The following is a 21,861-nucleotide window of genomic DNA, read 5'->3' as shown; positions in this document are numbered from 1 at the left end:
TTCTTCCCTTTTGTGCTTATGTCTTTTTGGTACCTGTGTCTCGATCCCTTTCTCAATGCTCCTTCTTTTCCTTATATACTTCTATCTCTATCATATCTCAACCATCCATTCTCACCTAACCTCCCTACTTTCATGACACTTGTCGCTTTTAACATCTGAAAAAGATGGTGGAAGGAATCTACTTAGCTGTGACTTACACTATTCAGGTCACTTCCTCATCAATGCGGTTGATAAAGTTGTTGCCTACCATTTAATGCGGATGCAACAGGCTACACTAGACCAAAAGCTTCCCTAATGTCCACTGACTTTCTCTCTCTTCAAATTCCAGCTCCCACTTAGAATACTATAGAGTACCTTAACTCATTTCTTCCTTTCCTCGGGCGGCTTTCTTCCTCGGGCCTGTGGCCCGTGGCATTCCCACACCAATGCTACAACTCCTTAACTTCATCCTCGGTCCTTGAGCACCCACAAATTTTTAACAAAAAAATGTGAGAATTGAAATTTTAAAGAAACAACAATAAAAAAAATAAAAAAATAAAAAAAAAATAAAAAAAGAAATTTTTTAAAAATAAAGGGAGAGATAAAAAAGGTTAAAATTTAGGATTTGATGAAAAAAAGAGTAGTTTAGTTTTATGTGGGAGTTAAAGATATATTTTTACTGAATTATTCACATGTTTTGTTTGTGTTTGAATTCCTATATAAAAATAAAAAAGGGAAAACTTTTGAAAATACGTTAGTGAGAGTTTGTGTTTGAATTGCTATTAAAAAAAGCACAAAGCTTAAGTATAAAATTGGTTGTAACCTAAGGTTACAACTATACTCAATAAAATAAACACTGGCCTCTTTGAGGCTCTTTTTTTTTTTTTTTTGGAAAGTTAATAATTTGTATCCATTATAATTTGGAATTACTACATTTTCCAATCACAAAAAAATCTAGGACTGTGATAAGTATTATGAGTTTGCAACTGAAATAATTTTTCATCACACCCCTAAGTTTTTTTTGTGATTGGAAAATGTAGTAATCCAAAATTATAATGGATGTAAATTATTAACTTTTTTTCAAAAAAATAGAAGAGTCTCTGAGCATGCATGTGAACATGTGCTCAGAGGCTAGTACTCTATTCTTTTTTTGTAAGAGTAAAATAATTGGGGGTAGAAGATAATAATATTGTTTAAGATATAGATGATTAGATGTTACTGCAATATAAATTCTTGTAGCAAAATGAAAAAAATCTTAATAATGTTAAAGCTAAAAACACTATTTTGAGAGTAGTGGATGAGAATGCTCTAAATACTAAACGTGTATTTCCTTGTATTTAAACCAAAAAAAAAAAAAAAAATCATTTGAAAATTACAGGGGCACAACTGAAAAGATCCTTATAGTTGGAAGCTTTGAAATTAGAGTATTGGATGGTTTAAGACTCATAGTTTTAGTGATTGATTAGTGAAATTAAGAACAAATGAGTTCCAATTAGGGTTTTAGACAAAACCCATAAACCTTAGCTACAACATTATCCAGGTCAACACGAATTCATCTGGGTATGTAGGTTATGTGTCAAATTAATTTGAATTTGAGAAAGTCTATAGACACAAAATTTGACCCCAAAAAAAACCACAATTGTTATTGTGGCAGATTGTTAATAGTAGGTAAAAAAGTGATATCAGAAGAAGTGGGCTCAGATGAAAATCAATAAAAGTCTACTAACTCAACTATAGTGTTTCCTCAAAAGAAAAAAGAAAAAGAAAAAAATCTATAGTGAAAATGCAGTGAATATTTTTTTGCCTATAGCATTGCTCTTTGAATCCAAGGCGAACATAAATCTCAATACTCCCACATATGTATGTCATTGTCCAACATTTCATCTTCATTGTACATAATGTGTCATAGTGAGAATATATGATCGGGATTTTGTATAAATTGGGTCTTTTATACCCTCCAATAATGATGTGACACATCATGTTTTTCACACATAAGAGTTAGACATTGTTTGGGTGTCAACTTGTAATTGGATTTAAGCACTTACACATAGGACCACCACATATACTTAACTTGCTAAAAAAAAGTGCACTAATTACAAGGTAACACTCAAGTATATTTGAGATTTGGGTATATATATGGGTGTGTCCCTAGGGCTATAAATGAACCAAACCGATCATGAACAACTCAAGCTCAACTTGATAAAAAGTTCGTTCATGTTTATTTGTTTATAAATAAACTAAGTTTTAGCCTTAGTTTCAGACTTATTTAATAAACAAGCCGAGCCCAAGCAAAAAATTCGTTCATGAACAAGCTCGTGAGCTATAAGGCTTGATACAAAACAATTTAAGTATAGACTCATTTATAAGTTTATATGTGTTAGTTAAATTTATTCATTACACATATCTTAATAATGACATGGCCAACATGGGACCACTACCCATTTCCTTAATTTTTTTTTTATTTCCTCTAAACTGACCAAGAACCACTTTAGACTTTAGTTACATTTAAAAATAAATAAATTAATTAAGTGGATCACATATGATCCTTCTCCATCAACCATCTAATGTAAAGTTATGAAACATGTTAGCATTTTCCTATTCATAATAGTTACAAACAAGTATTTTTCTAGTTCTTCACCATCTAACGTAAATGTAAAAATTGTATTTTGAACAATTGCTAAATTTGTAGACAAAGAAGGATGAATGGATGAATTTAATTATATGAATTTTTAATTTGAATGATGGCTAATCATAAGTAGGACTAGGCGCATGATAAAATAAGTATACTATTTTTTTTTTTTTTTTTGGTTTCTTTCTTAATTTTAGAGATTTAAGTATTTGATAATGTAATTTTCTTAGATTCCAAATTCAAAAGATTGACCTGAGCTCGAGTATGAACTTAAGCTTGAGCTTGGCTTGACTAATTAATCAAACCAAACGAAGCCAAGCCAAGCTCAAGGTTTTTGGCTTTCTCACGAACTCAAGCTTAAACATTATTTTTAGGTTTATCACGAGCTTGAGCCGAGCTTGAGCCAAGCTTGAGCTTCTGATTTTTCCTAATGAGCCAAACTTAAACATGCACTACTTGACAAAACTTGACTCTTTTATAGCCCTATGTGTCCCTAATTTGAGCATTCGCACTAAGTACCTGTTTGGATACAGCTGATTAAGGCTAGTGTTTGTGTTTTGGCTTCTTTTTTTTTTTTTTTTTTTTTTTTTAAGAACGTGCACTGTGAGTCCCGTGTAGGAAGAGGGGCATTTTTTTATTTTCCAGTGGGTCCCGTGCACTGTTCACAGGACCCATAAGTACTTTATTAAAAAAAAAAAACTTTAAAACTAGGTCCCACAGTACTATTCACACATTTAAAAATTATTTTGCTATAGTGTTTTCAGTTTTTAGCAAAATAAGCGGTATCCAAACACACCCTAACTCATCTAAAATAGCATAAAGCTAAAAAATTACCCACATCAAATTATAAACTAGTTATGCAAAATGGGATTTTGCTATAGTGCTTATGCAAATATACAAGTTACTATAGTTTATGCAAAACAATTGCTTATTATTTATTTGTGTTTCTCGGTAGTGAGGAAAGAGAGTGAATGATGATTATTGTATATGAAGAAATCGAAATAATTATAAAAAAAAGATATTTTAATGAAATAGAGTATCGAATAGATAATCATACGTGGATGTTTTGAAAAATGTCTAGCTAAAAAAAAGGCTCTTATTCTAAAATAGACGACAATTTTTACATATACCTATGTGAATACTCTTACTTGATTATCTTCTCAAAAAGGGGGGGGGGGGGGATACTCCACTTTAATACACTGTCATTAAATTATGGACACGTTTGGTAGACTATAATGGTAATTACATAAAAATAGGAATAGGTATTACAAAAAATACAAGATGTTATAATATAATATATATATATATATATATATATTACTATTCATCTGTTTGGTGACAACACAATATTAGAACCTTAAAGACAAAAAAATGAAAGAATTTTAATAAAAAACTTAAGATATATTTTAGGAAATATCTTATTTATTTAATTATATTTCTTAAAAAATATTATTATTTTTTAAATTTGAAAAGAAATATTATTTTTTTATAATTTTTTATTTTCATAATTATTATGTGGTTATGAAAAGTTTATTTATTTAAAAATATATTAATTTTAGAAATTAATATCTTATTCATAAATGATAGAGCACACCAAACTCCCTTCGTTGCCCATTGTCTACTTTTTTCCTCAACAGCCAAGAGAAAATTAGAAGCGAGTTCCTCCAGTCCTTTAATCGATGTCCCTAAAAAAGGGCCAAATTCCTGGTATTTGCTCTGAAACGAAGGTGACAAACAAGCCTGATTTCCAGACTGATCATCTTCCAACAAACCAGAAAGATTCTCATCATCATGGATCCCAATAGAATTCGATATAGCCGAAGGAGTCACATTCAAAAGTTCTGAACAATCTGAATCTATTCGAGCAAATTCCACCATCCCATTCCCATCACTTTCGTCAGATCCCTCCTCAGAATCCACATCCTCCACAACCACCCTATCCCACTCAGATTCTCCATCTATAAGCATCAAGGAAGACCCCGAATCATCTCCAACGTTAAGCTCATTTAAAACAGAGTCCTTTAAAATTCCTATTGCCTGTCGCTCGATCTCCATCGGCACCACCACCTTCTTTCCAACTCTCGCTAGTGTTTGCAGTTTCCGGCGCCGATGTGGATGTCACTGCATATATCGGGATTGTTGGAAAAATAGCATTGAGAGAATAAGAAATTGATGTTTTTTTTATGTTCACTTGAAGATGTTATTAAATGTGGAAAAAATCCTAAGTCCCACGTAGGAAATGAAATAGATAATATATGAGTTTATATGCTCATGGACATTGAGTTGGATTTTTGACATATATGCACTAGGCCTACCTGTCTAAATAATATTATTTTATTATTTTAATTTTTGAGTCAGTCAGTCTGTGTACAACAGTTATTAATGAAATAGAGTGTCTATTCAATAACGTATAATAATTCATAGTCCCTCATTCATAAAAACCACTTTTTCAAAAAACTCTCATAGTGTGAATATTTTGTGCATTTTCATTTTGTGTCAAAGAGAGAGAAAGAGACATTGAGTAGTTCGCAGAACATGATCTTGTGTGTTTTGTTTTCGTGCTGTATATCATTTTATCCTGGAAGACAGACGTCCGTGAGTCTCAAAGTACCACAATGATTATGTAAGGGGCGAAATCTACTTTAAGGAAATTGTGTCAAACACAAGACTTGATCTGAATCATTTATCATTCACGTATTTGGTCTATGAATTTTTAATTATTTAAAAATTTCTTTTATCTATTTATTATTTTTGTCTATCACATTTATTTGTGTTATTATTTATATTTATATATGTATGTTATTCGTTTTCCTTAATTACAAAGTAAATTGTTGAAATGTTTCCAACGATCAGTGGCACCACAACAGAGCTCACGCCTTTATTCTCTGTGCTTGGGCCGGAGGGACACGATGTCTCACCCAACTCATCAAAATCACAAACAATGGGGCGGTTAAGGTTAGGTTAGTTTGGTGAGAGTTGGAACAGTGGCCAGGTTCCATAATAATCTGGTTCGACACATATGGGCCGAAATGAGTCTTATTATTATTATTATTGTCCACGACAGGAGAGTGGGCTTTCAAAGGTTGGCCCATTCCCACATGACCTGCCTTTGCCTTTGCTTGTTTATTTACGCTCCCAAAATACCTGCCTCCTTCCTTCCTTCCCTCAAAAACCACCGCCTGTGGCTGTGTGCAAGGTTTGTCTCTCTGAAGCTCCGCTTTATTCACCATAACTCGATCCTTCTCCATCTCTCTGATAAAGGGCTGCTTGCTGCCAGTGCTTTCAAAAATGATTCTTCGCTTTATTGTTTTGTCATTGCAATTTTGTTGATTTTGCTTCTCTAATGAGTATCATAGAAGTTAGAATCTTGTAGAACTCTGTCTGGGCTTCATTTTTAATGTTTTTGAATGTCAAATTTATAATGGGTTATTCTTAAAATATATTTTCTTGATTTGTTAGTAATGTTATGTATTGCGCGAAATGTATTAACATGTTACAGAAAGCAAATTGCAGAGAGAGGGTTTGTGTTAGAAGCTGATAGCTAATGGAGTTTTGTCCTACTTGTGGGACTATGCTGCAATATGAGTTGCCCCATATGGGGCGCCCTTCCAGATTCTTCTGCCCGACATGTCCCTATGTATGCTATATAGAGAACAAGGTATGTAGTTCATTGATCTTATTGTAGTTAAACTGATTAATGTATGAAGATCTCTGGTTGTACTTTTGTGAAGCTATGTTAATATCTCTTCTCTTTATAACTTGTGCTCATGTGTGTGTGTGATTTCATAAGTGCAGGTTAAGATAAAGAAAAAGATGCATTTGGATAAGAAGGATTTAGAACCTGTCATCACTGACGATGACATGAAGAATGCATCTCAAACTGATGGTGCGTCTCTTGTTCAACTTTTGTGCTTGGTGGATTCATTTTTCTTTTTCTTTCACTCTTTTTTAGTTTTAAGTAACGAACTATTAATCAGTGTATGAACTCAATTCTAGAAGAATAGTGATAAAAAAAGGTCAGCGGGTTTGTTTCATTGAGCTGTAAGTAAAGTAATATTCCATTCTAGTGGAAATATAATGGGATGTCAGGGGAAGAGTAAAGGTCTGTAAACGGAGTAACAAGTAATTCTATTGATATAATAATTTGTTAAAAATAGTATTTTAGCTCAAAGATTATTCAGTGTATGCATAATGGCTAGTTCTTTAGTGCTGCCGTGTCATGCCTGGAAACAATACCCTGTAAATTGATGTAATTTTGTATCTTATCTTATCTGCTCAAGCATTTACCTAACTCCAAAGGGAAAAAAATAGAGTTATTTTTTATAATGTAGTGTAATGCCAAGTTTATATAATTAAACTCTAATGATCTTGCAAGGGTACGCATTTTAGTTTATCAGCTGGTTTTGCTTGCTACTAGAATTATATATATTGTGCACCTATCCGCTTATATTTCTTGCTGCTGCTGCTGTTGAAAATGGTTATTCAATGTGTGGGTTGAAGTTCATCAATCTCTCAGCTGGTTTTTATGGAAATGATGCTCAATCTGTATCAGTTGTAAAGTACTGAACCATTGCTTGTATATCCTGGGTGTTATACGCTAAATAGTTAAATTTACTTCTATGTGTGAGCTGTAGTTCATCAATCTCTCAGATGGTTTATATGGAAATGAAGCTTGATTTTTATGAGTTGTAGTTTACTGAATTGTTGCATATAATTATAGGTGTGAAGGGTTAAACTTCATGGTAATGCTTCTTATTTTTCACTTTGTTTCTCCCTTATGATGGATTGGTAAAGTGCAACAAAGACCTATTTATGTACTGAGTGAGAAAGATTAATTTAATAAGTGGATGGAGTGGAAAGAGGTTGAAGGAGGCCTAAAATAGTATAGGGTAGAAGTAGTGAAAAGGGGTATGTTAGGCAGGGAGACAACAAAGAGTATGAATTTCAGTAGGATAGATTGGTGTTGAAGAATACATGTGGTCAATTCCTATTAATTGAGGAGAATCTGTAGTCAGTTGCCAACCCCATTATAATTGGGATTATGGCATGGTTGAGTTGAGTAAAGTTGAGTTTCTGTTGATTATCCTCCCTTTCTATTTGTTCTAAATCCCCATTTTTTCAGAACATTGGTGGTGGGGGTGTTATTGAGACCTTGGATGCTGAGTTAACTAGACCACATTGTTCTGTTGGATATACTTGGGAAGACATTTGGTTGTATAGAACAGACCAATGATCACCTTGTCTGCTTGTAGAATCGCATATGATAGACCAATATGAATACAGTTTCTTTTTCAGTTTTTAGATACCTTGATGATGCATGAACACTTCTATGCTAATGTTATGTTTTTATGGGATTGTTATGGGTCACTTGCCAGCTGCCTGAGGTTTCAATTCATTTGATAATCTATTAGTTGATTTTGAAATCTTGACTAAGTTATAAGTTGGATATATAGCTTTAGAACACTGATAGAGTTAAAACATTGGTAACCATACCAGGTGAAGATGGGCCAAAGGTTTTGTTGAGTAGTAGTCTTAGGTTTAGTTCATTTTTAGATGATTAAGCTAAGCCCTCTCATGGGTATGGGGAATTAGTGATCTTGGATTATTTGAGACATCTGAGTTATTGGTCTTTGTTGACTTTGTATGTAATTTATCTCTCAACTAGATGGAATACAATTGAATCATTAGTGTTCAACTACATAACCAATATCTGAATATTTAGTGCTCAAAGCTTGGAGTTTCAAGCATGAATCACTATCTTTAAGCTACAATTGTGTTACAGTTGTTCTTGTCGATGCTGCATTCTTGCAAGATTATCTGTTACATATACAATATTTTCAAGAGATGGCAATTGCGGCTTCTTGTTTTTTTTTTTTTTTTCCTGCACCTCTCCTTTCTTTCTTACCTGCTCCTTTCTATTATGACAGCAACATGCCCAAAATGTGGTCATGGAAGGGCTGCGTACGTACAATTTCAGACTAGATCAGCTGATGAGCCGGCAACAATATTCTATACGTGCATGAATGAGACTTGTAGAAGTACCTGGCGAGAGGACTAATCAAGATATCTTAATAGAGACATCTTACAATTATATACCAACACTTCTATTTAGCAATAAAGTTTCGCCCAAATCTGACTTGGTCTGAATTGATTGACTATGGGTTATGGCAAATTTTTATTATTACTAAATTATTTTTTGATTTTCTTCTGCTATCACCCTAATTCACAGTTCTTAAGATGACTCCATTATGGAGTTTCTACAATCCTATGAATACATTCATTTTGAAATGAGTGGATCCAATTTTTTCATGTCATTACATTTAAATATGAGAAATGAGAAATGTTATGTCCACAATATTTTCACAACAAATCCTAAGTGACAGGTTGTTATTGACTGTTACTAATGGGCAAAAAAAGTAATTTCGGTGGTGAATTCAAATTAGAACTAATAATAACTTATTATTTATGATTTGTTGTAAAAATATTATGAAAACAAAACTTCCCTTTAAACATTGACTTGCATCATTTTGGTATTGGGGTGGTCCATTCCCAATAACCTTGGGTTGTTGGGCCTAGACCCCTAATTTACTTGTACTCTGGATTTGGCGCATCCGACAATGGGAGGTCCAAAGAAGTGATTGGTAGTATCACCGATGGTGTTATGGTTTTTCCTTAGCGCTAAACTACCTTAATTTTAGCTTGGCCGTGAAGGCTACTGAGTAGCCAAGCCCCCTCTCTGAAATCCAAACAGGACTTCCTTCTCCCTACATTGTGTTTTTCTCACTTCTCTCGTGTCTCTCTCCTAAATTTTGTTCCAATCCCCTCTTCTTACCCCTCCCCTTTTATTTATGCTCTTTTTTAAGTGGGGTAGTCATGATGGAAGAATATTCGGCATGTCGGTGAGTCTCTCCATATTGAATCACACCTATTAAAGGGGACTCACCTCCTGCTGTTGAAATGACTCTCTCATAACTTGTGCCTGACATTGGGTTTTATTGCCCGATGAGCGGATTTCCCCAAGGTATTATCTCTTGTTTTCGGTTATCTCGGATACTTTCCTATATGCTCAGCTAACTCCCAATTGCTAGGCTATATGGGCCTAAATTGGGCCGAAGTTGTCCTAATGAACACGAGGCCCAACACAATTCGAGGGCTGGCCTACTATTCTCGATCCATATAGGTATTTATTTAAAAAGAAATGCTACATCCACAATATTTTCATAACAAATTATAAGTAGTAAGTTGTTGTTAGTTTTAATTTTAACCCACTACTGAAATTATTTTTTTGTTCATTAATAACAATCGATAACAACTTACTACTAAAATTATTTTTTTGTCTATTAATAACAATCAATAATAACATATCACTTAAAATTTATTGTAAAAATGTTGTGAAAATATTGTGAACATAACATTTCTCTTATTTAAATTATTGACGATGCAGTCAAATCCAATCTACTAGATTCAAAATAGATGGATTGAATTTTAGGGACTTCATGATAAAATTCCCTCAACCCCAACTCTAAAAGATTAATTTCGTCACATTAGTTTAAATTACAATCTACAACTTTTTAAAACTCTACTACTTTGTTTTAGATACAGCTTTTCAGACAAAAAGAATTGTAATATTTAAATTAAACATATAAATGAATTAGGAAGAAGTTAAACCAGCTTGAGCTTCAGTATGCCGATTGTTGTGGCCCCTGTAGAATTTTGTTTTGCCCGTAAAAAAACTGCTGCCTAAGATCCTGACCTTGGATTTTAGGAGCTTGTCAATCTTCCAAGTGGTACACTAAAAATTATGGAGAGATCCTATAACCAATTAGGCATGAATTGTGCAATACTCATGACCAAGGATAAAGTAATAAAAAAAAAAAATCAGAACATTCAAGAATATATACTTTATACATTGAACAAAGTTATAAGGAACTTGACCCCCAAATCACAAAAATTAAATCCAAAGAAAGGATTACGACTTCCACAAAAAAATAGTCGCATCCGATACTAGTTTCGGATTACATAATCACAACCCTCAAATAGATACTTCAAAGGACCTTATGGACAATAATGAAACAACTTGAACAAGAGTAATGAAGAAAGGAAAAAAAAAAAAAAAAAAAAAAAGGTTCAGCAACATGCCTAATCATTGGCCAGCCAGCTTCTTCTTTGCTATCCATCGCCTTTTGGTAGCCTCCAATGTTTCCTCCCTCATCCTAGAAAGTTCCTGAAACCAATGCTGATACTGTGAGTCAATTGCTTCAAGTTCCAACTTAAGCGCGATATCAATATCTTTGTCTGCTAAGGACAAAGATGAACAGCTGCTTGTTAAGCTCATAACATTTGATACTCCACTTTGAACTGGCATTGACAGTTCTGAGTTCTTTGCGAATTCATTCATGATGTCTTCTGAATCGTTGCTATCAATTTGTTGCAATCTGAAGACATCATAACATGCATCCCCAAGCTCTAGTTCAGGGAAAGACCCACTTAAGCCTTTGCAGCTTCCTTTAATGTTGCAATCAACAAATTCAGCTGCTTTATCAGTTTTGGTAGAAGCATCTTCTACCAGTATCTCTGAAGCAATTGATGCTTGTGAATGTTGATTTTCAAAATTTGCTAAATTTGGAGAAGAATTACATTCACCATGGCAAACAGAATTGTCAGGGTTATTGCATACACTGCCTTCTTCAGCCTGTACACCACCTTCTTGAGGGCTTGTATTTAAACTAGAGAAAACATCTTGCACAACCTCCAACCCAGATGGAATTAGCATTGAATCCCATGGACATGCCATTACTGTTTTTTCTTCTCCAAAGACTGGGGAAACATCAGAGGGAGTCACTACTCCACTTGAGGAGTAATCAGACGAGGGCTTCCATCCAGGTAGAAGTTTCATTATCAAGTAATCAATCAACTCTGCTATGAATTCTACATCATGATCTGCTAAATCCAGTTGTTCAACCATCTCGCTGGCCACCGAAAGTGCAGTATCAGTATCAAGGTAAAAGAGAAAGTGTATATTCCTCACTCGGCCTGCAGGTAATAAAATTAAATCCACGATGTTACACTACAAAACAGTAATATTTATCAATAATCGAAGTCTATGTTCACTTCTAACAACACCCCACCCACCCCCCCCCCCCCCCCCCAAAAAAAAAAAAGGAACCATACGCTCAACTTACCGTAAAAGTCAGCAATTCGCAAGGTTAACGATACTGAGTTATCATCATTTTTCTTCCCTTTTAATCTAAATTCATTGTTCATATTCGTCCTCTGAAATTCCAAAATTGGACAGTGATTACTCCCATTGATGCTTTCTGTACATGCACTTAAAGATTGCTGCTTATAGTCAGTATCTATGTCCATGGAAAGAGGGCTAGACTTAAGCAAACCATTTGCTCTGGGACTTGGGTCAGGTAACTGTAAGGGATCACGTATTGGCTCCTTTGGATTCTCAACTTGAAGGAATTGGTCTTGGAGGAGCTCCTTTGCAGATGATCTCTCTGATGCAGGAACCAGACACTTCTCAATGAACTCCTTAATTTGGTAATCACTCACCTTACTAAGTGAAGCAGGTTTAATGCCCTAAGAAAGAATGCATCAGAATATAAATTAGTTGTTTACATAAAGTTTTACACTGAAACATCCAATAGAGAATATGGTGATAGACTGATAGTGGCTTAACTTACAGAAGTAACCTTCTTATAGATTTGAGCAGGATTTTTGCATTCACTGTATGGGTAATCAAAAGTAACCATCTCCAACATGCACATCCCAAAAGAATATATGTCAACAAGTTCATTGTATTCCTCTTCATAAAGCTCAGGAGCCATAAATTCAGGAGTCCCTAATGTAATGTTAAAAAAAGAGGGAAGATTTCACAACTTTTCATAAAGCCTGTCTAGTAGAGGGGAGAGCATCAGGGGGAAAAAATCTCTTACCAATCACACTTCGAGCAGTAGGCTGCTGCATAACAATTGCCAATCCAAGGTCTCCAATCTTAACCTCTCCATGATTTCCATTCACAAAAATATTGTCACATTTTATGTCCCTGTGAATTATAGGTGGATTGTGACTGTGAAGATAGACTAAACCTCGGAGAATCTGCCTTGCCCAATTCTTTATTGCCTTCATATCAACATTTTTATGCTTCTTCCGATATCTGAGCACCAAAAGGTATCAATCACACATAATACTGTCAATCAATTTAAAGACAGGACAGGAAACAAACAAAGAGAACATACTGCCTCAGATTCCCAGATGTGAAGAGCTCGGTTATCATGTTGACAGTTTTCTTCTTATCATCCACCCAGGAATTACAGAACTTGACGATGTTATCATGTTTCAACGATTTCAGCAGATGAACTTCAGAATACAATTTCTCTAAATCTTCTGGTGACTGCAAGACATCATCTATCCTAACTTGGTTCCAAGCAACTTCTATTCCATCAACTTCATCAAACGCCTTAAAACTGCAAAAAGAAATCAGGAATCCCCAAGTACAACCATTCTCCAAGTTAATAAAAAGTTTATCCCTTAAAAGATAATAACTCCTTAGAAAATAGATCAAAAGAAAATAAAATAATAAAGAAAGATAAAGAGTGGTTTTGGAATCATACACAGTCTTGAAAGCACCCTTGCCCAAGATTTCATTGTACTGTTACAAAAGAGAAGTGTTCATGAATAAGAGAAAAACATTTGACCTCATCTCCAACAAAGAATAAAATGGCCAATCTAAATCCAAAGATCTCTTTTTGTCCTCAAAATGGCAATGATGACAACAAGAGCTTCAAGGAAATAAACAACAATAGCTTCCTAACTATAGGCTTGAGCCATTAGCTCAATCTGTTGATGGTTACATCAAAATAAGAAATCAAAACTCAATTACAACATCATGCATAAAGTAAAAACTTGAAAATCATCAAACACATAATTCATAACAAAGAATAACATGCCCCTCAAAACCCAATTTTCAGTCATTGAATACAATGCATTATGTAAAGTTACTGGCATCATGGCCTTGGGTCATTAGCTCAAATTATCCGCCAAACATCAAAATTTACAAGGTCACAGTGTCACAAGAGGAAAAAGCCAAGCACTTGACACATAAATCTAATTTCTGATAAACAATAACATGACTATCAAAACCCAATACTTTAAAACACAAGGTCCTCACCTATATAGAAATTTAACAACAAAAACTGCCATTTTATGCAATGCTACTTCAAAAAAATGACCCATCATACAAAATTCTCAACTACGTGATCATAATATGTCTAAAATAATTCTAATTCACAGGAATAAGGTTAGCTATACCCGAACATATCGACCGGTTGGATCTTTCTCTGTGTATTCAGGATCGAGCTCGACCATTGTCCAAGACATTACCAATCCAGAAAAGTGGAATATATTCCTGCCAAGAACCAAACATCTACTAGAACAAAAGGGGTTTAACAAAATTCAATCTTTTTATCATTTTTTTGGGTCGATTTCGCTTTATTTTCTTTTAATAAAAAAAAAAAAAAAAGTAACAATCAAAGCAACCGGCGCAAAAGAGAAAAAAGGTGCTCAGAGAAGGCCTCAGAGGCAATGCAGAAGGAATCGAATGCCGATTGCGAGCGGAATCGGCATTCGACGACAATGGACTGTGGCAATGAACTCGCTGAAACAAAAGCTGAATTCACAGCCCCAACTTCCATGCCACCCTTTTTACTCATTCTTTAACTCTAACCAATCCCAATAACACCCACTTCTCATTTACCATTTTTTTTTTTTTAATATCACCAAAAGCTAAAAAACCATGACCCAAAAAAAAAGAAAAAAAAAAGGAGGGAGAGGGTGCAATTGGACTTGAAAAAAAATAAAATGGTGGGGGCAAAAACAGAAGTGAGAAACAAAATGGGTTGGTAGTACAGAGACGAGAGAGAGAGAGAGAGAGAGAGAGGGTTTGTTGGGAATGAGAGGAAATGAGATATAGAAGTAGCGGGAGTAGCGGAATATATGTTTGTAGGAACAACATACACTTGGATGGTTCTTAAGCGATAGCTTCAGAGTTTCATATGTAAGCTGCCTAAACGACAACTTCTCTCTACTTTACATGCCGTTGTTGTTGTTTTGTTGCTGTTGCTGCCGAGGTTTGAGAACAAAGGCTGTTACTGTTGGATCTCTCCATCTCACAGTGTCCACTCCATTTAAGAGCTAAGATTGAAAGTTGAGTAAATCTATGGGCTAAATTGTGCCAACTCGTTTAAAATTTAATTATAGTTAAATCAGACTACAATTATAAGTTTTTAAATAAGTTGGCACAATCTAGACTCTAGATTTACTCAATCCAAGTCCGTAGGTCTCTCTTTCTGTGGGCAATGTTTTGTTTTTGGTTTTGTTTTTATAAACTTAGACCTAAATGATAAACCGTTCTTATAATATAATTTGGTACAACTTGTTAAGTGATTGATTGTAAGTGATAGATAATCATTTTTATATGGGCCTATCATTTTTCTCCACTACTCACAATTTATCATATTAGAGTTGTAACAAAACTAGCACAAAAGTTGTGTTTCTATACTCTCTTACCAACAAATGACCTGCCTTTTTTTATTTTCAAAAAATATGAAGTTATAAGAAACTAACAATATAGTGATAAATGACTGGCCTTTTTATTTTCCTAAAATGAGAAGCTAAAACAAACTACCAATATACAAGTGGGTCCATGCTCATGTGCAAGTCAACATACTATCATGTTCATGGTAACCCATAGAATGGGAAACTGGCGTGGAGTAGGGCACGGGGTGAAGACATTTTGTCATTCTTTCTTTTTTTTCTTTTTTTGGGAGAAAAACATTTTGTCATTCTTAATTTGATGGCGTTGTTATTGATAAAATGATGAGAGAAATAAGATAAAGGCAATGATAGGAGTGCTGAGAGGAAATGCTTAGGATAAAACTAGCTTCACCACACGTGCAAAGCGCATGCGATGAGGCTTTTTTTTTAGTGGTCCTATTTTATAGAAAAAAAAACTGTTTTTTTTTTAAATTTTATATATATATATAATTTTTATTTTGAAAATATAATTTATAAGTAGATAAAGTAATTTGAAAATTAACAGGAAAGTGATCCTATTTTTTAGGCAACATTTTGGTGGAAGAAAGAGTTGCACTTTTACCATATTGTCCTGTAGTTTTATCTCTACTTAAATATAGAGGTCTAAGGGCATTTTTGAACTAAAAAAATGAGGAATCCAAACAGAAAAAGCCCTTTAAATAATAGTATAGATATACTCTCTTACCAACAAATGACCTGCCTTTTTTTATTTACAAAAAATATGAAGTCATAAGAAACTAACAATATAGTGATAAATGACTGGCCTTTTTTATTTTCCTAAAATGAGAAGCTAAAACAAACTACCAATATACAAGTGGGTCCATGCTCATGTGCAAGTCAACATACTATCATGTTCATGGCAACCCATAGAATGAGAAACTGGCATGGAGTAGGGCACGGGGTGAAGACATTTTGTCATTCTTTCTTTTTTTTTCTTTTTTTGGGAGAAAAACATTTTGTCATTCTTAATTTGATGGCGTTGTTATTGATAAAATGATGAGAGAAATAAGATAAAGGCAATGATAGGAGTGCTGAGAGGAAATGCTTAGGATAAAACTAGCTTCACCACATGTGCAAAGTGCATGCGATGAGGCTTTTTTTTTAGTGGTCCTATTTTATAGAAAAAAAACTGTTTTTTTTTTTAATTATATATATATATATATATAATTTTTATTTTGAAAATATAATTTATAAGTAGATAAAGTAATTTGAAAATTAACAGGAAAGTGATCCTATTTTTTAGGCAACATTTTGGTGGGAGTTAGAGTTGCATTTTTACCATATTGTCCTGTAGTTTTATCTCTACTTAAACATAGAGGTCTAAGGGCATTTTTAAACTAAAAAAATGAGGAATCCAAACAGAAAAAGCCCTTTAAATAATAGTATAGATATAGATATAGATACGTGTAAAAAATAAATTGTAAGTTAGATATGTAAAAATAAAAAAAAATTCTCAAAAAAAAGGTAGGGCAAGCAAAATCAATCTATGTTTCGTCCCCTTTTTAGTTGGGGAAAAAATACCCAAGTGGGATGGAGGCATGGAGCAGAGCAAAGATATTTTGTCATCCATAATCGAGATAATAAATAACAGGAAGGAATAATTGTGAAAGAGAAGTTTTAAAAAGTTAAACTTATTATGTTCTGAACATGAAAATTTAGATATTTATTTAAAAATAATAATAAATAAAAATGATTGATGGCACTTTTTCCAAATATAATGGGTCAGTGTTAGAGGCTCATCTTCTACAACCTAAACGTAGCAAGCCCGTCAAACTAAACTTCATCTATCATGCACAAAAAGTTGCAAAATCCTACTTTCATGATCAAGCAAATTTAACGATATCTAAAAGGTTTGTTGCTTTGTTTAGTTACTCAAGATTAGAAAAATATTAGAGGAAATAAGTACACCGTGAAACTAGGTCAGTCAAGATCATATTTAGCAAGTTTTGGGGCCCCGTTTCCTTTAAAGGCATGAACTATCTACGGTTAGGTCAACCAAATTTTAAGAAAAGGCCAAACTAACTAAGTTGCTTCATTTTCCATTATAGCCAAACTTGCACCAAATTTGTGGGAGGGAATGTAGAGAGGAGTGGTATGGTAGGCTATGGTGTAGTGTAGAGGCTTGCATATAGTGGTTTAGTCTGTGTTGTGCATGGCAACACAAGCATAACTAGTTTGGCTCTTGCATTAAGCAAGTTAAGCAACCACCTAAGACTTCCAAATTTTATCCAATTAGGTTAGTTCTTTGATTCCAAAAAAAAAAAATGTTAATTTTGTAAAATGAATAAATTAAGCCCCAAATTATAGCCGAAAAATAAGGAGAACAAACATCTAAGAGGACAAAAAGGGGAAATGAGACCAAACTATAGCAAAAAAATATGAAAAACAAACTTCAAAGAGAATAAAAAGGGGACAAGGAGCAAAAAATATAGCCAAAAAATAAGGGAAAAAAATGTCTTAGAGAAAAAAAAATGGTGAAAGGAGGCCAATGAATTATACTGAAATATAAAAAAATAGAATAGATAAATTTTTTGTGACCTAGAAGCTAAAATCTCTCTCCCTCTCTCTCAACAAAACAAAACAAAGTCAACAAAACATAAAATCCCAAAAAAAAAAAAAAAACTCAACCCCCTTTTTTTACTAATATTGCTGGAATTAAATTTTTTTTTTTTTTTAAATGTTCGTCTTAGACCTCAAAATGCATGAAGTCGCACCCAAGCATAACACCATTAAAATGCATGAGGTGAGTGCTACAAGAACCAAGTGTCATCCTATTATTCAAAATCTTTCTTTCTCCATAAATAAACTCAACTCATTTGCCATTACCACCATTATCCATTGGGATCACCATATGTAAGACAACACCCCACCTTTTCCTTAAACCATGGCTAAATGTGGTGCAAAGGGTCCAATAAGAATTTGGCACCTCAACCGTTTGATTTCCATTTAAACGGCCTCGAAGTTGGGAGGGGCAAAAAAAAAAAAAAAAAAACCAACATTCCTACTACTCCAATCCCCCCCCCCCCCCCTTTCTCTTATTTTTTTCTCCTAGAAGTTTGTTTTCCTTATTTTTTGGCCATATTTTGGTCTCATTTCCCTTTTTGCTCTTAGAAGTTTGTTTTCCTTATTTTTTGGCTATATATTGGTCTCATTTCCCCTTTTTTTTCCTCTTAGATCTTTGTTCTCCTTATTTTTTGGCTATAATTTGGGGCTTAATTTATTCATTTTACAAAATTAACATTTTATATATATATATATATATATATAATCAAAGAACTAACCTAATTGGATAAAATTTGGGGGTCTTAGGTGGTCACTTAACTCACTTAAAGTAAGAGCCAACACTGGTTGTGCTTGTGTTGTCATGCACAATACAGACTAAACCAAAAATATTATGCAAATTATGCTTGTACCAACTCAACTACATTTCCTCGCTCTACTATGCACACACATTCTTCTTTACTATTATGCCTCCATATGTATTAGCTATCATATCTCTCTTGCTTTGCTTTGGTTTGCATTGCATTGCTTTACTTTTATTATATTGTAAGATAAATTTATAGTTGTGGAACAAAATAAACATAACTCCAACCATAGTTGTTTAAGTGTTTGGAGAAAAGAAGAATCACTATATAATGATAGTGTATATAAAAGGGTCTTCTAGTTTATGGCCTTTACCTTACACATATTCTTTTGATGGAAACATAGGCTATGTATACAGGCTAAACTAGGGACCCTTTTAGATGAAGATTTTCATAACTCTCCTTCCATCAAGGAGCTTAAAAATTTTAATTTCATGGTGTTTCATTAACCAAAAAGGTTATACCAATTGAGAGTTACTAAAGGATGTTACATCTAACCTGTAACTTTTACAAATAGGAAACTTAAGACATGAGTTTCATCTTCACTCAAATGTGGGCCACATAAAATTCTCTTTAAGGAGATATAATCCTACATTCTCCCACTTGGCTCACATGAAATTTAAATAACTCCATAAGTGATTATCACTATGCTATAGCCATGATATTATCCATGTCACTAGTTGTGAAAAGCTCCCACTCAAATAAAGAATCCAGTACATAAATCATGGCGGTAATGCCCTCAATTATAATGAGTATTTCCTTCCATATATTACAATGTAATGTAATCTTTACATGAGTACTTGATGGGTCATTATTTCTTTATGAATGGACTACCTATTAGCCATTCGGGTCCTCCTTTGAACATCCCCACGGATATATTGTCCTTTATTTATCCCCATGGATTAAATAAACTTTATATATACACACACACACACTTTATGTGCACAAAATATATAGTCTTTTATCTCTAAGAACAATCAAATGTGTCCCAAATACAAAACAACTAAAGAGAAATTATACAACAAATAAGCTATTAAGTCCCATATGTTCCACGTGGTCTTTATATGGTTTGGTCAACAAACATTTAGTCATAGGATCAGCAATCATTAGCTTAGTACTAGCTAATATGCTCGATGGACAACTTTTGTTTCTTAACATTCTCTCTAACCTTGAGGTACTTTATTTTGTTATGCTTATTTCGGCTTCCACTTCTGTTATTCTTAGAGAAGAAAATTGCAGCTGAATTGTCACATAAAATCTTTAGATGTCTCGATATAGAATCAATAATCATCAGACTTATGATAAAATTTCTTAACCATGATGCCTGTGTTGTAGCTTCATAGCATGCAACAAATTGTGCCTCCATGGTAGACGAAGCAACAAGTGTTTGCTTAGTACTTCTCCAAGATATAGCTCCTCTAGAAAGAAGGAAAATATAGCTTGAAGTAGACTTTCTTGTGTCTACAGACCCAACAAAATCAAAATCTGAATAACCAATCACCTTCAATTGATCAGTATGTCTGTAAGTCAACTTGTAATCCTTGGTACCTTGCAAGTACCTCATAACATTTTTCGCAACTTTCCAATGCTCCAAACCAATGTTACTTTGATATCGACCTAATAACCTTACTATAAACCCAATATCAAGCCTTGTGCAGACCTGTGCATACATAAGGCTACTTACTGTAGATGCATACGATATGTTCTTCATTCTTTCTTGCTCTAAAATCATTTTGAGGACATTGATTCTTACTAAATGTGTCTCCTTTCAAAATGGGTGCTATTGTTGGTGTACAATCTTTCATTTTGAATCTCTTCAATACTTTTTCAATGTTGGCCTTTTGAGACTCTTTGTGATTTGTCTTTATGAATCTCAATGCCAATGACATATGAGACTTCACCTAAATCCTTCATCTCAAAGTTGGAGATAAATTGTTTTGTCTTGTGTAGCAAGCCTAAATCACTACTTGCAACAAATCCATATGAAGCGATAACATTGTGAAACTTTATATACCATTGTCGCGAGGCCTACTTTAGCCCATATAGAAATTTCTTCAACTTGCAAACCAAATGACTATCTTTATCATCATAAAATCCTTGAGATTGGACCATTTATACCGCCTCCTCTAGATCCCCATTCAAGAATGTCGTTTTCACATCCATTTGATGTAACTCTAAATCAAAATGAGTTACTAAGGTCATGATTATTCTAAACGAATCCTTCTTAGAAACTGGAGAGAATGTTTCATGGTAATCAATGCCTTCTTTTTGAGTGAACCCTTAATTACAAGTCTAGCTTTATTTCGTTCAATGTTACCAGAAGCATTTCCTTTTGGTTTTATAAACCCATTTGTAGCCAATAGCTACTGCTTCTTTTGTCAACTCAACGAGATCCCAAACTTTATTTTTAGCAATAGACTTCATCTCTTCCTTCATGGCATCATACCAAAATATGGAATTACCATCGCTCATGACTTGAGAAAACGAAGTTGGATCATCTTTAGGCCTGATGTCAAAATCAGAATCTTGGAGATATACAATATAATCATTAGAAAATTCTGGTTTCCTCATTCTTGAGGATCTTCTTACACCTTCTGCTTCTTTTGTATTTTCAAAAATTTTAGCAGTTGGTTTAATATGAGCTTGTTCTTGATGGGTTGGTTGCTCCTCAAGGATATCATTTGAGGGTAGTTCAATAGAATCTTGTGCTTTCTCAAACTCTATCCTTCTAGGAAAAGCATTCCCACTAAACTCAAAGTCCTCAAGAAATTTAGCATTTCTAACCTCTACTATTCTTGGAGTGTGAGAAGGACAATAAAACCTAAACAATTTAGAATTTACTACATAGCCATAAAATATCTGCTAGCTATCCTTGGCTCTAGTCTCTTTATATGTGGATTATAAATCCTTACTTCAATAGAACAACCCCATATGTGCAAATGATTTAAACTAGGTTTCCATCCATGCCATAATTCAAAAGCTGTTCTGGAAACAACTGCAGATGGAACCCTATTTAAGATATACACAGCGGTTTTTAAGGCTTCACTCCATAAGGATAAAGGAAGATCAGAGTTACTGATCATACTCCTTACCATATCCATAAGTGTACGATTCCTCCTTTTAGAAACACCATTTTGTTATGGTGTACCTGGCATTGTATATTGAGCAATGATGCCCTCTTTCTGAAGGAACTTAGCGAATGGACTTGGCATTTGTCCCTTTTCTATGTACCTACCATAATTCTCCCCACCTCTATCTAATTTAATTATTTTATTTTTCTTTTTTCTTTGT

General features: G+C 33.9%; 2 protein-coding genes across 3 annotated transcripts; one reads left to right on the top strand and one right to left on the bottom strand.

Annotated features, from left to right (window-relative positions):
• Positions 1-5,666: 5,666 nt before the first annotated feature.
• On the top strand, positions 5,667-8,755 carry LOC126696798 (uncharacterized). Of its 2 annotated transcripts, none has more exons than XM_050393520.1 (4): positions 5,667-5,804; positions 6,122-6,266; positions 6,404-6,494; positions 8,536-8,755. In XM_050393520.1, the coding sequence occupies exons 2-4, from the start codon at positions 6,153-6,155 to the stop codon at positions 8,664-8,666; spliced, it is 336 nt and encodes a 111-aa protein (XP_050249477.1). In that variant the 5' UTR covers positions 5,667-5,804; positions 6,122-6,152; the 3' UTR covers positions 8,667-8,755. The 2 variants fall into 2 exon arrangements, with proteins under 2 accessions (XP_050249477.1, XP_050249476.1); XM_050393519.1 differs by having other exon boundaries at positions 5,702-5,804; positions 6,108-6,266.
• Positions 8,756-10,494: 1,739 nt separating this feature from the next.
• On the bottom strand, positions 10,495-14,618 carry LOC126696796 (probable serine/threonine-protein kinase WNK7). Its single transcript, XM_050393518.1, has 7 exons — positions 13,925-14,618; positions 13,228-13,265; positions 12,853-13,080; positions 12,550-12,770; positions 12,298-12,455; positions 11,791-12,193; positions 10,495-11,641 (listed from the first exon to the last, which is right to left on the bottom strand). The coding sequence occupies exons 1-7, from the start codon at positions 13,991-13,993 to the stop codon at positions 10,752-10,754; spliced, it is 2,007 nt and encodes a 668-aa protein (XP_050249475.1). The 5' UTR covers positions 13,994-14,618; the 3' UTR covers positions 10,495-10,751.
• Positions 14,619-21,861: the final 7,243 nt, after the last annotated feature.

Source organism: Quercus robur, chromosome 8 (genome assembly GCF_932294415.1).
Source record: "Quercus robur chromosome 8, dhQueRobu3.1, whole genome shotgun sequence".
NCBI classification, from domain to species: domain Eukaryota; kingdom Viridiplantae; phylum Streptophyta; class Magnoliopsida; order Fagales; family Fagaceae; genus Quercus; species Quercus robur.
This window is presented reverse-complemented; position numbering and strand designations above follow the sequence as displayed.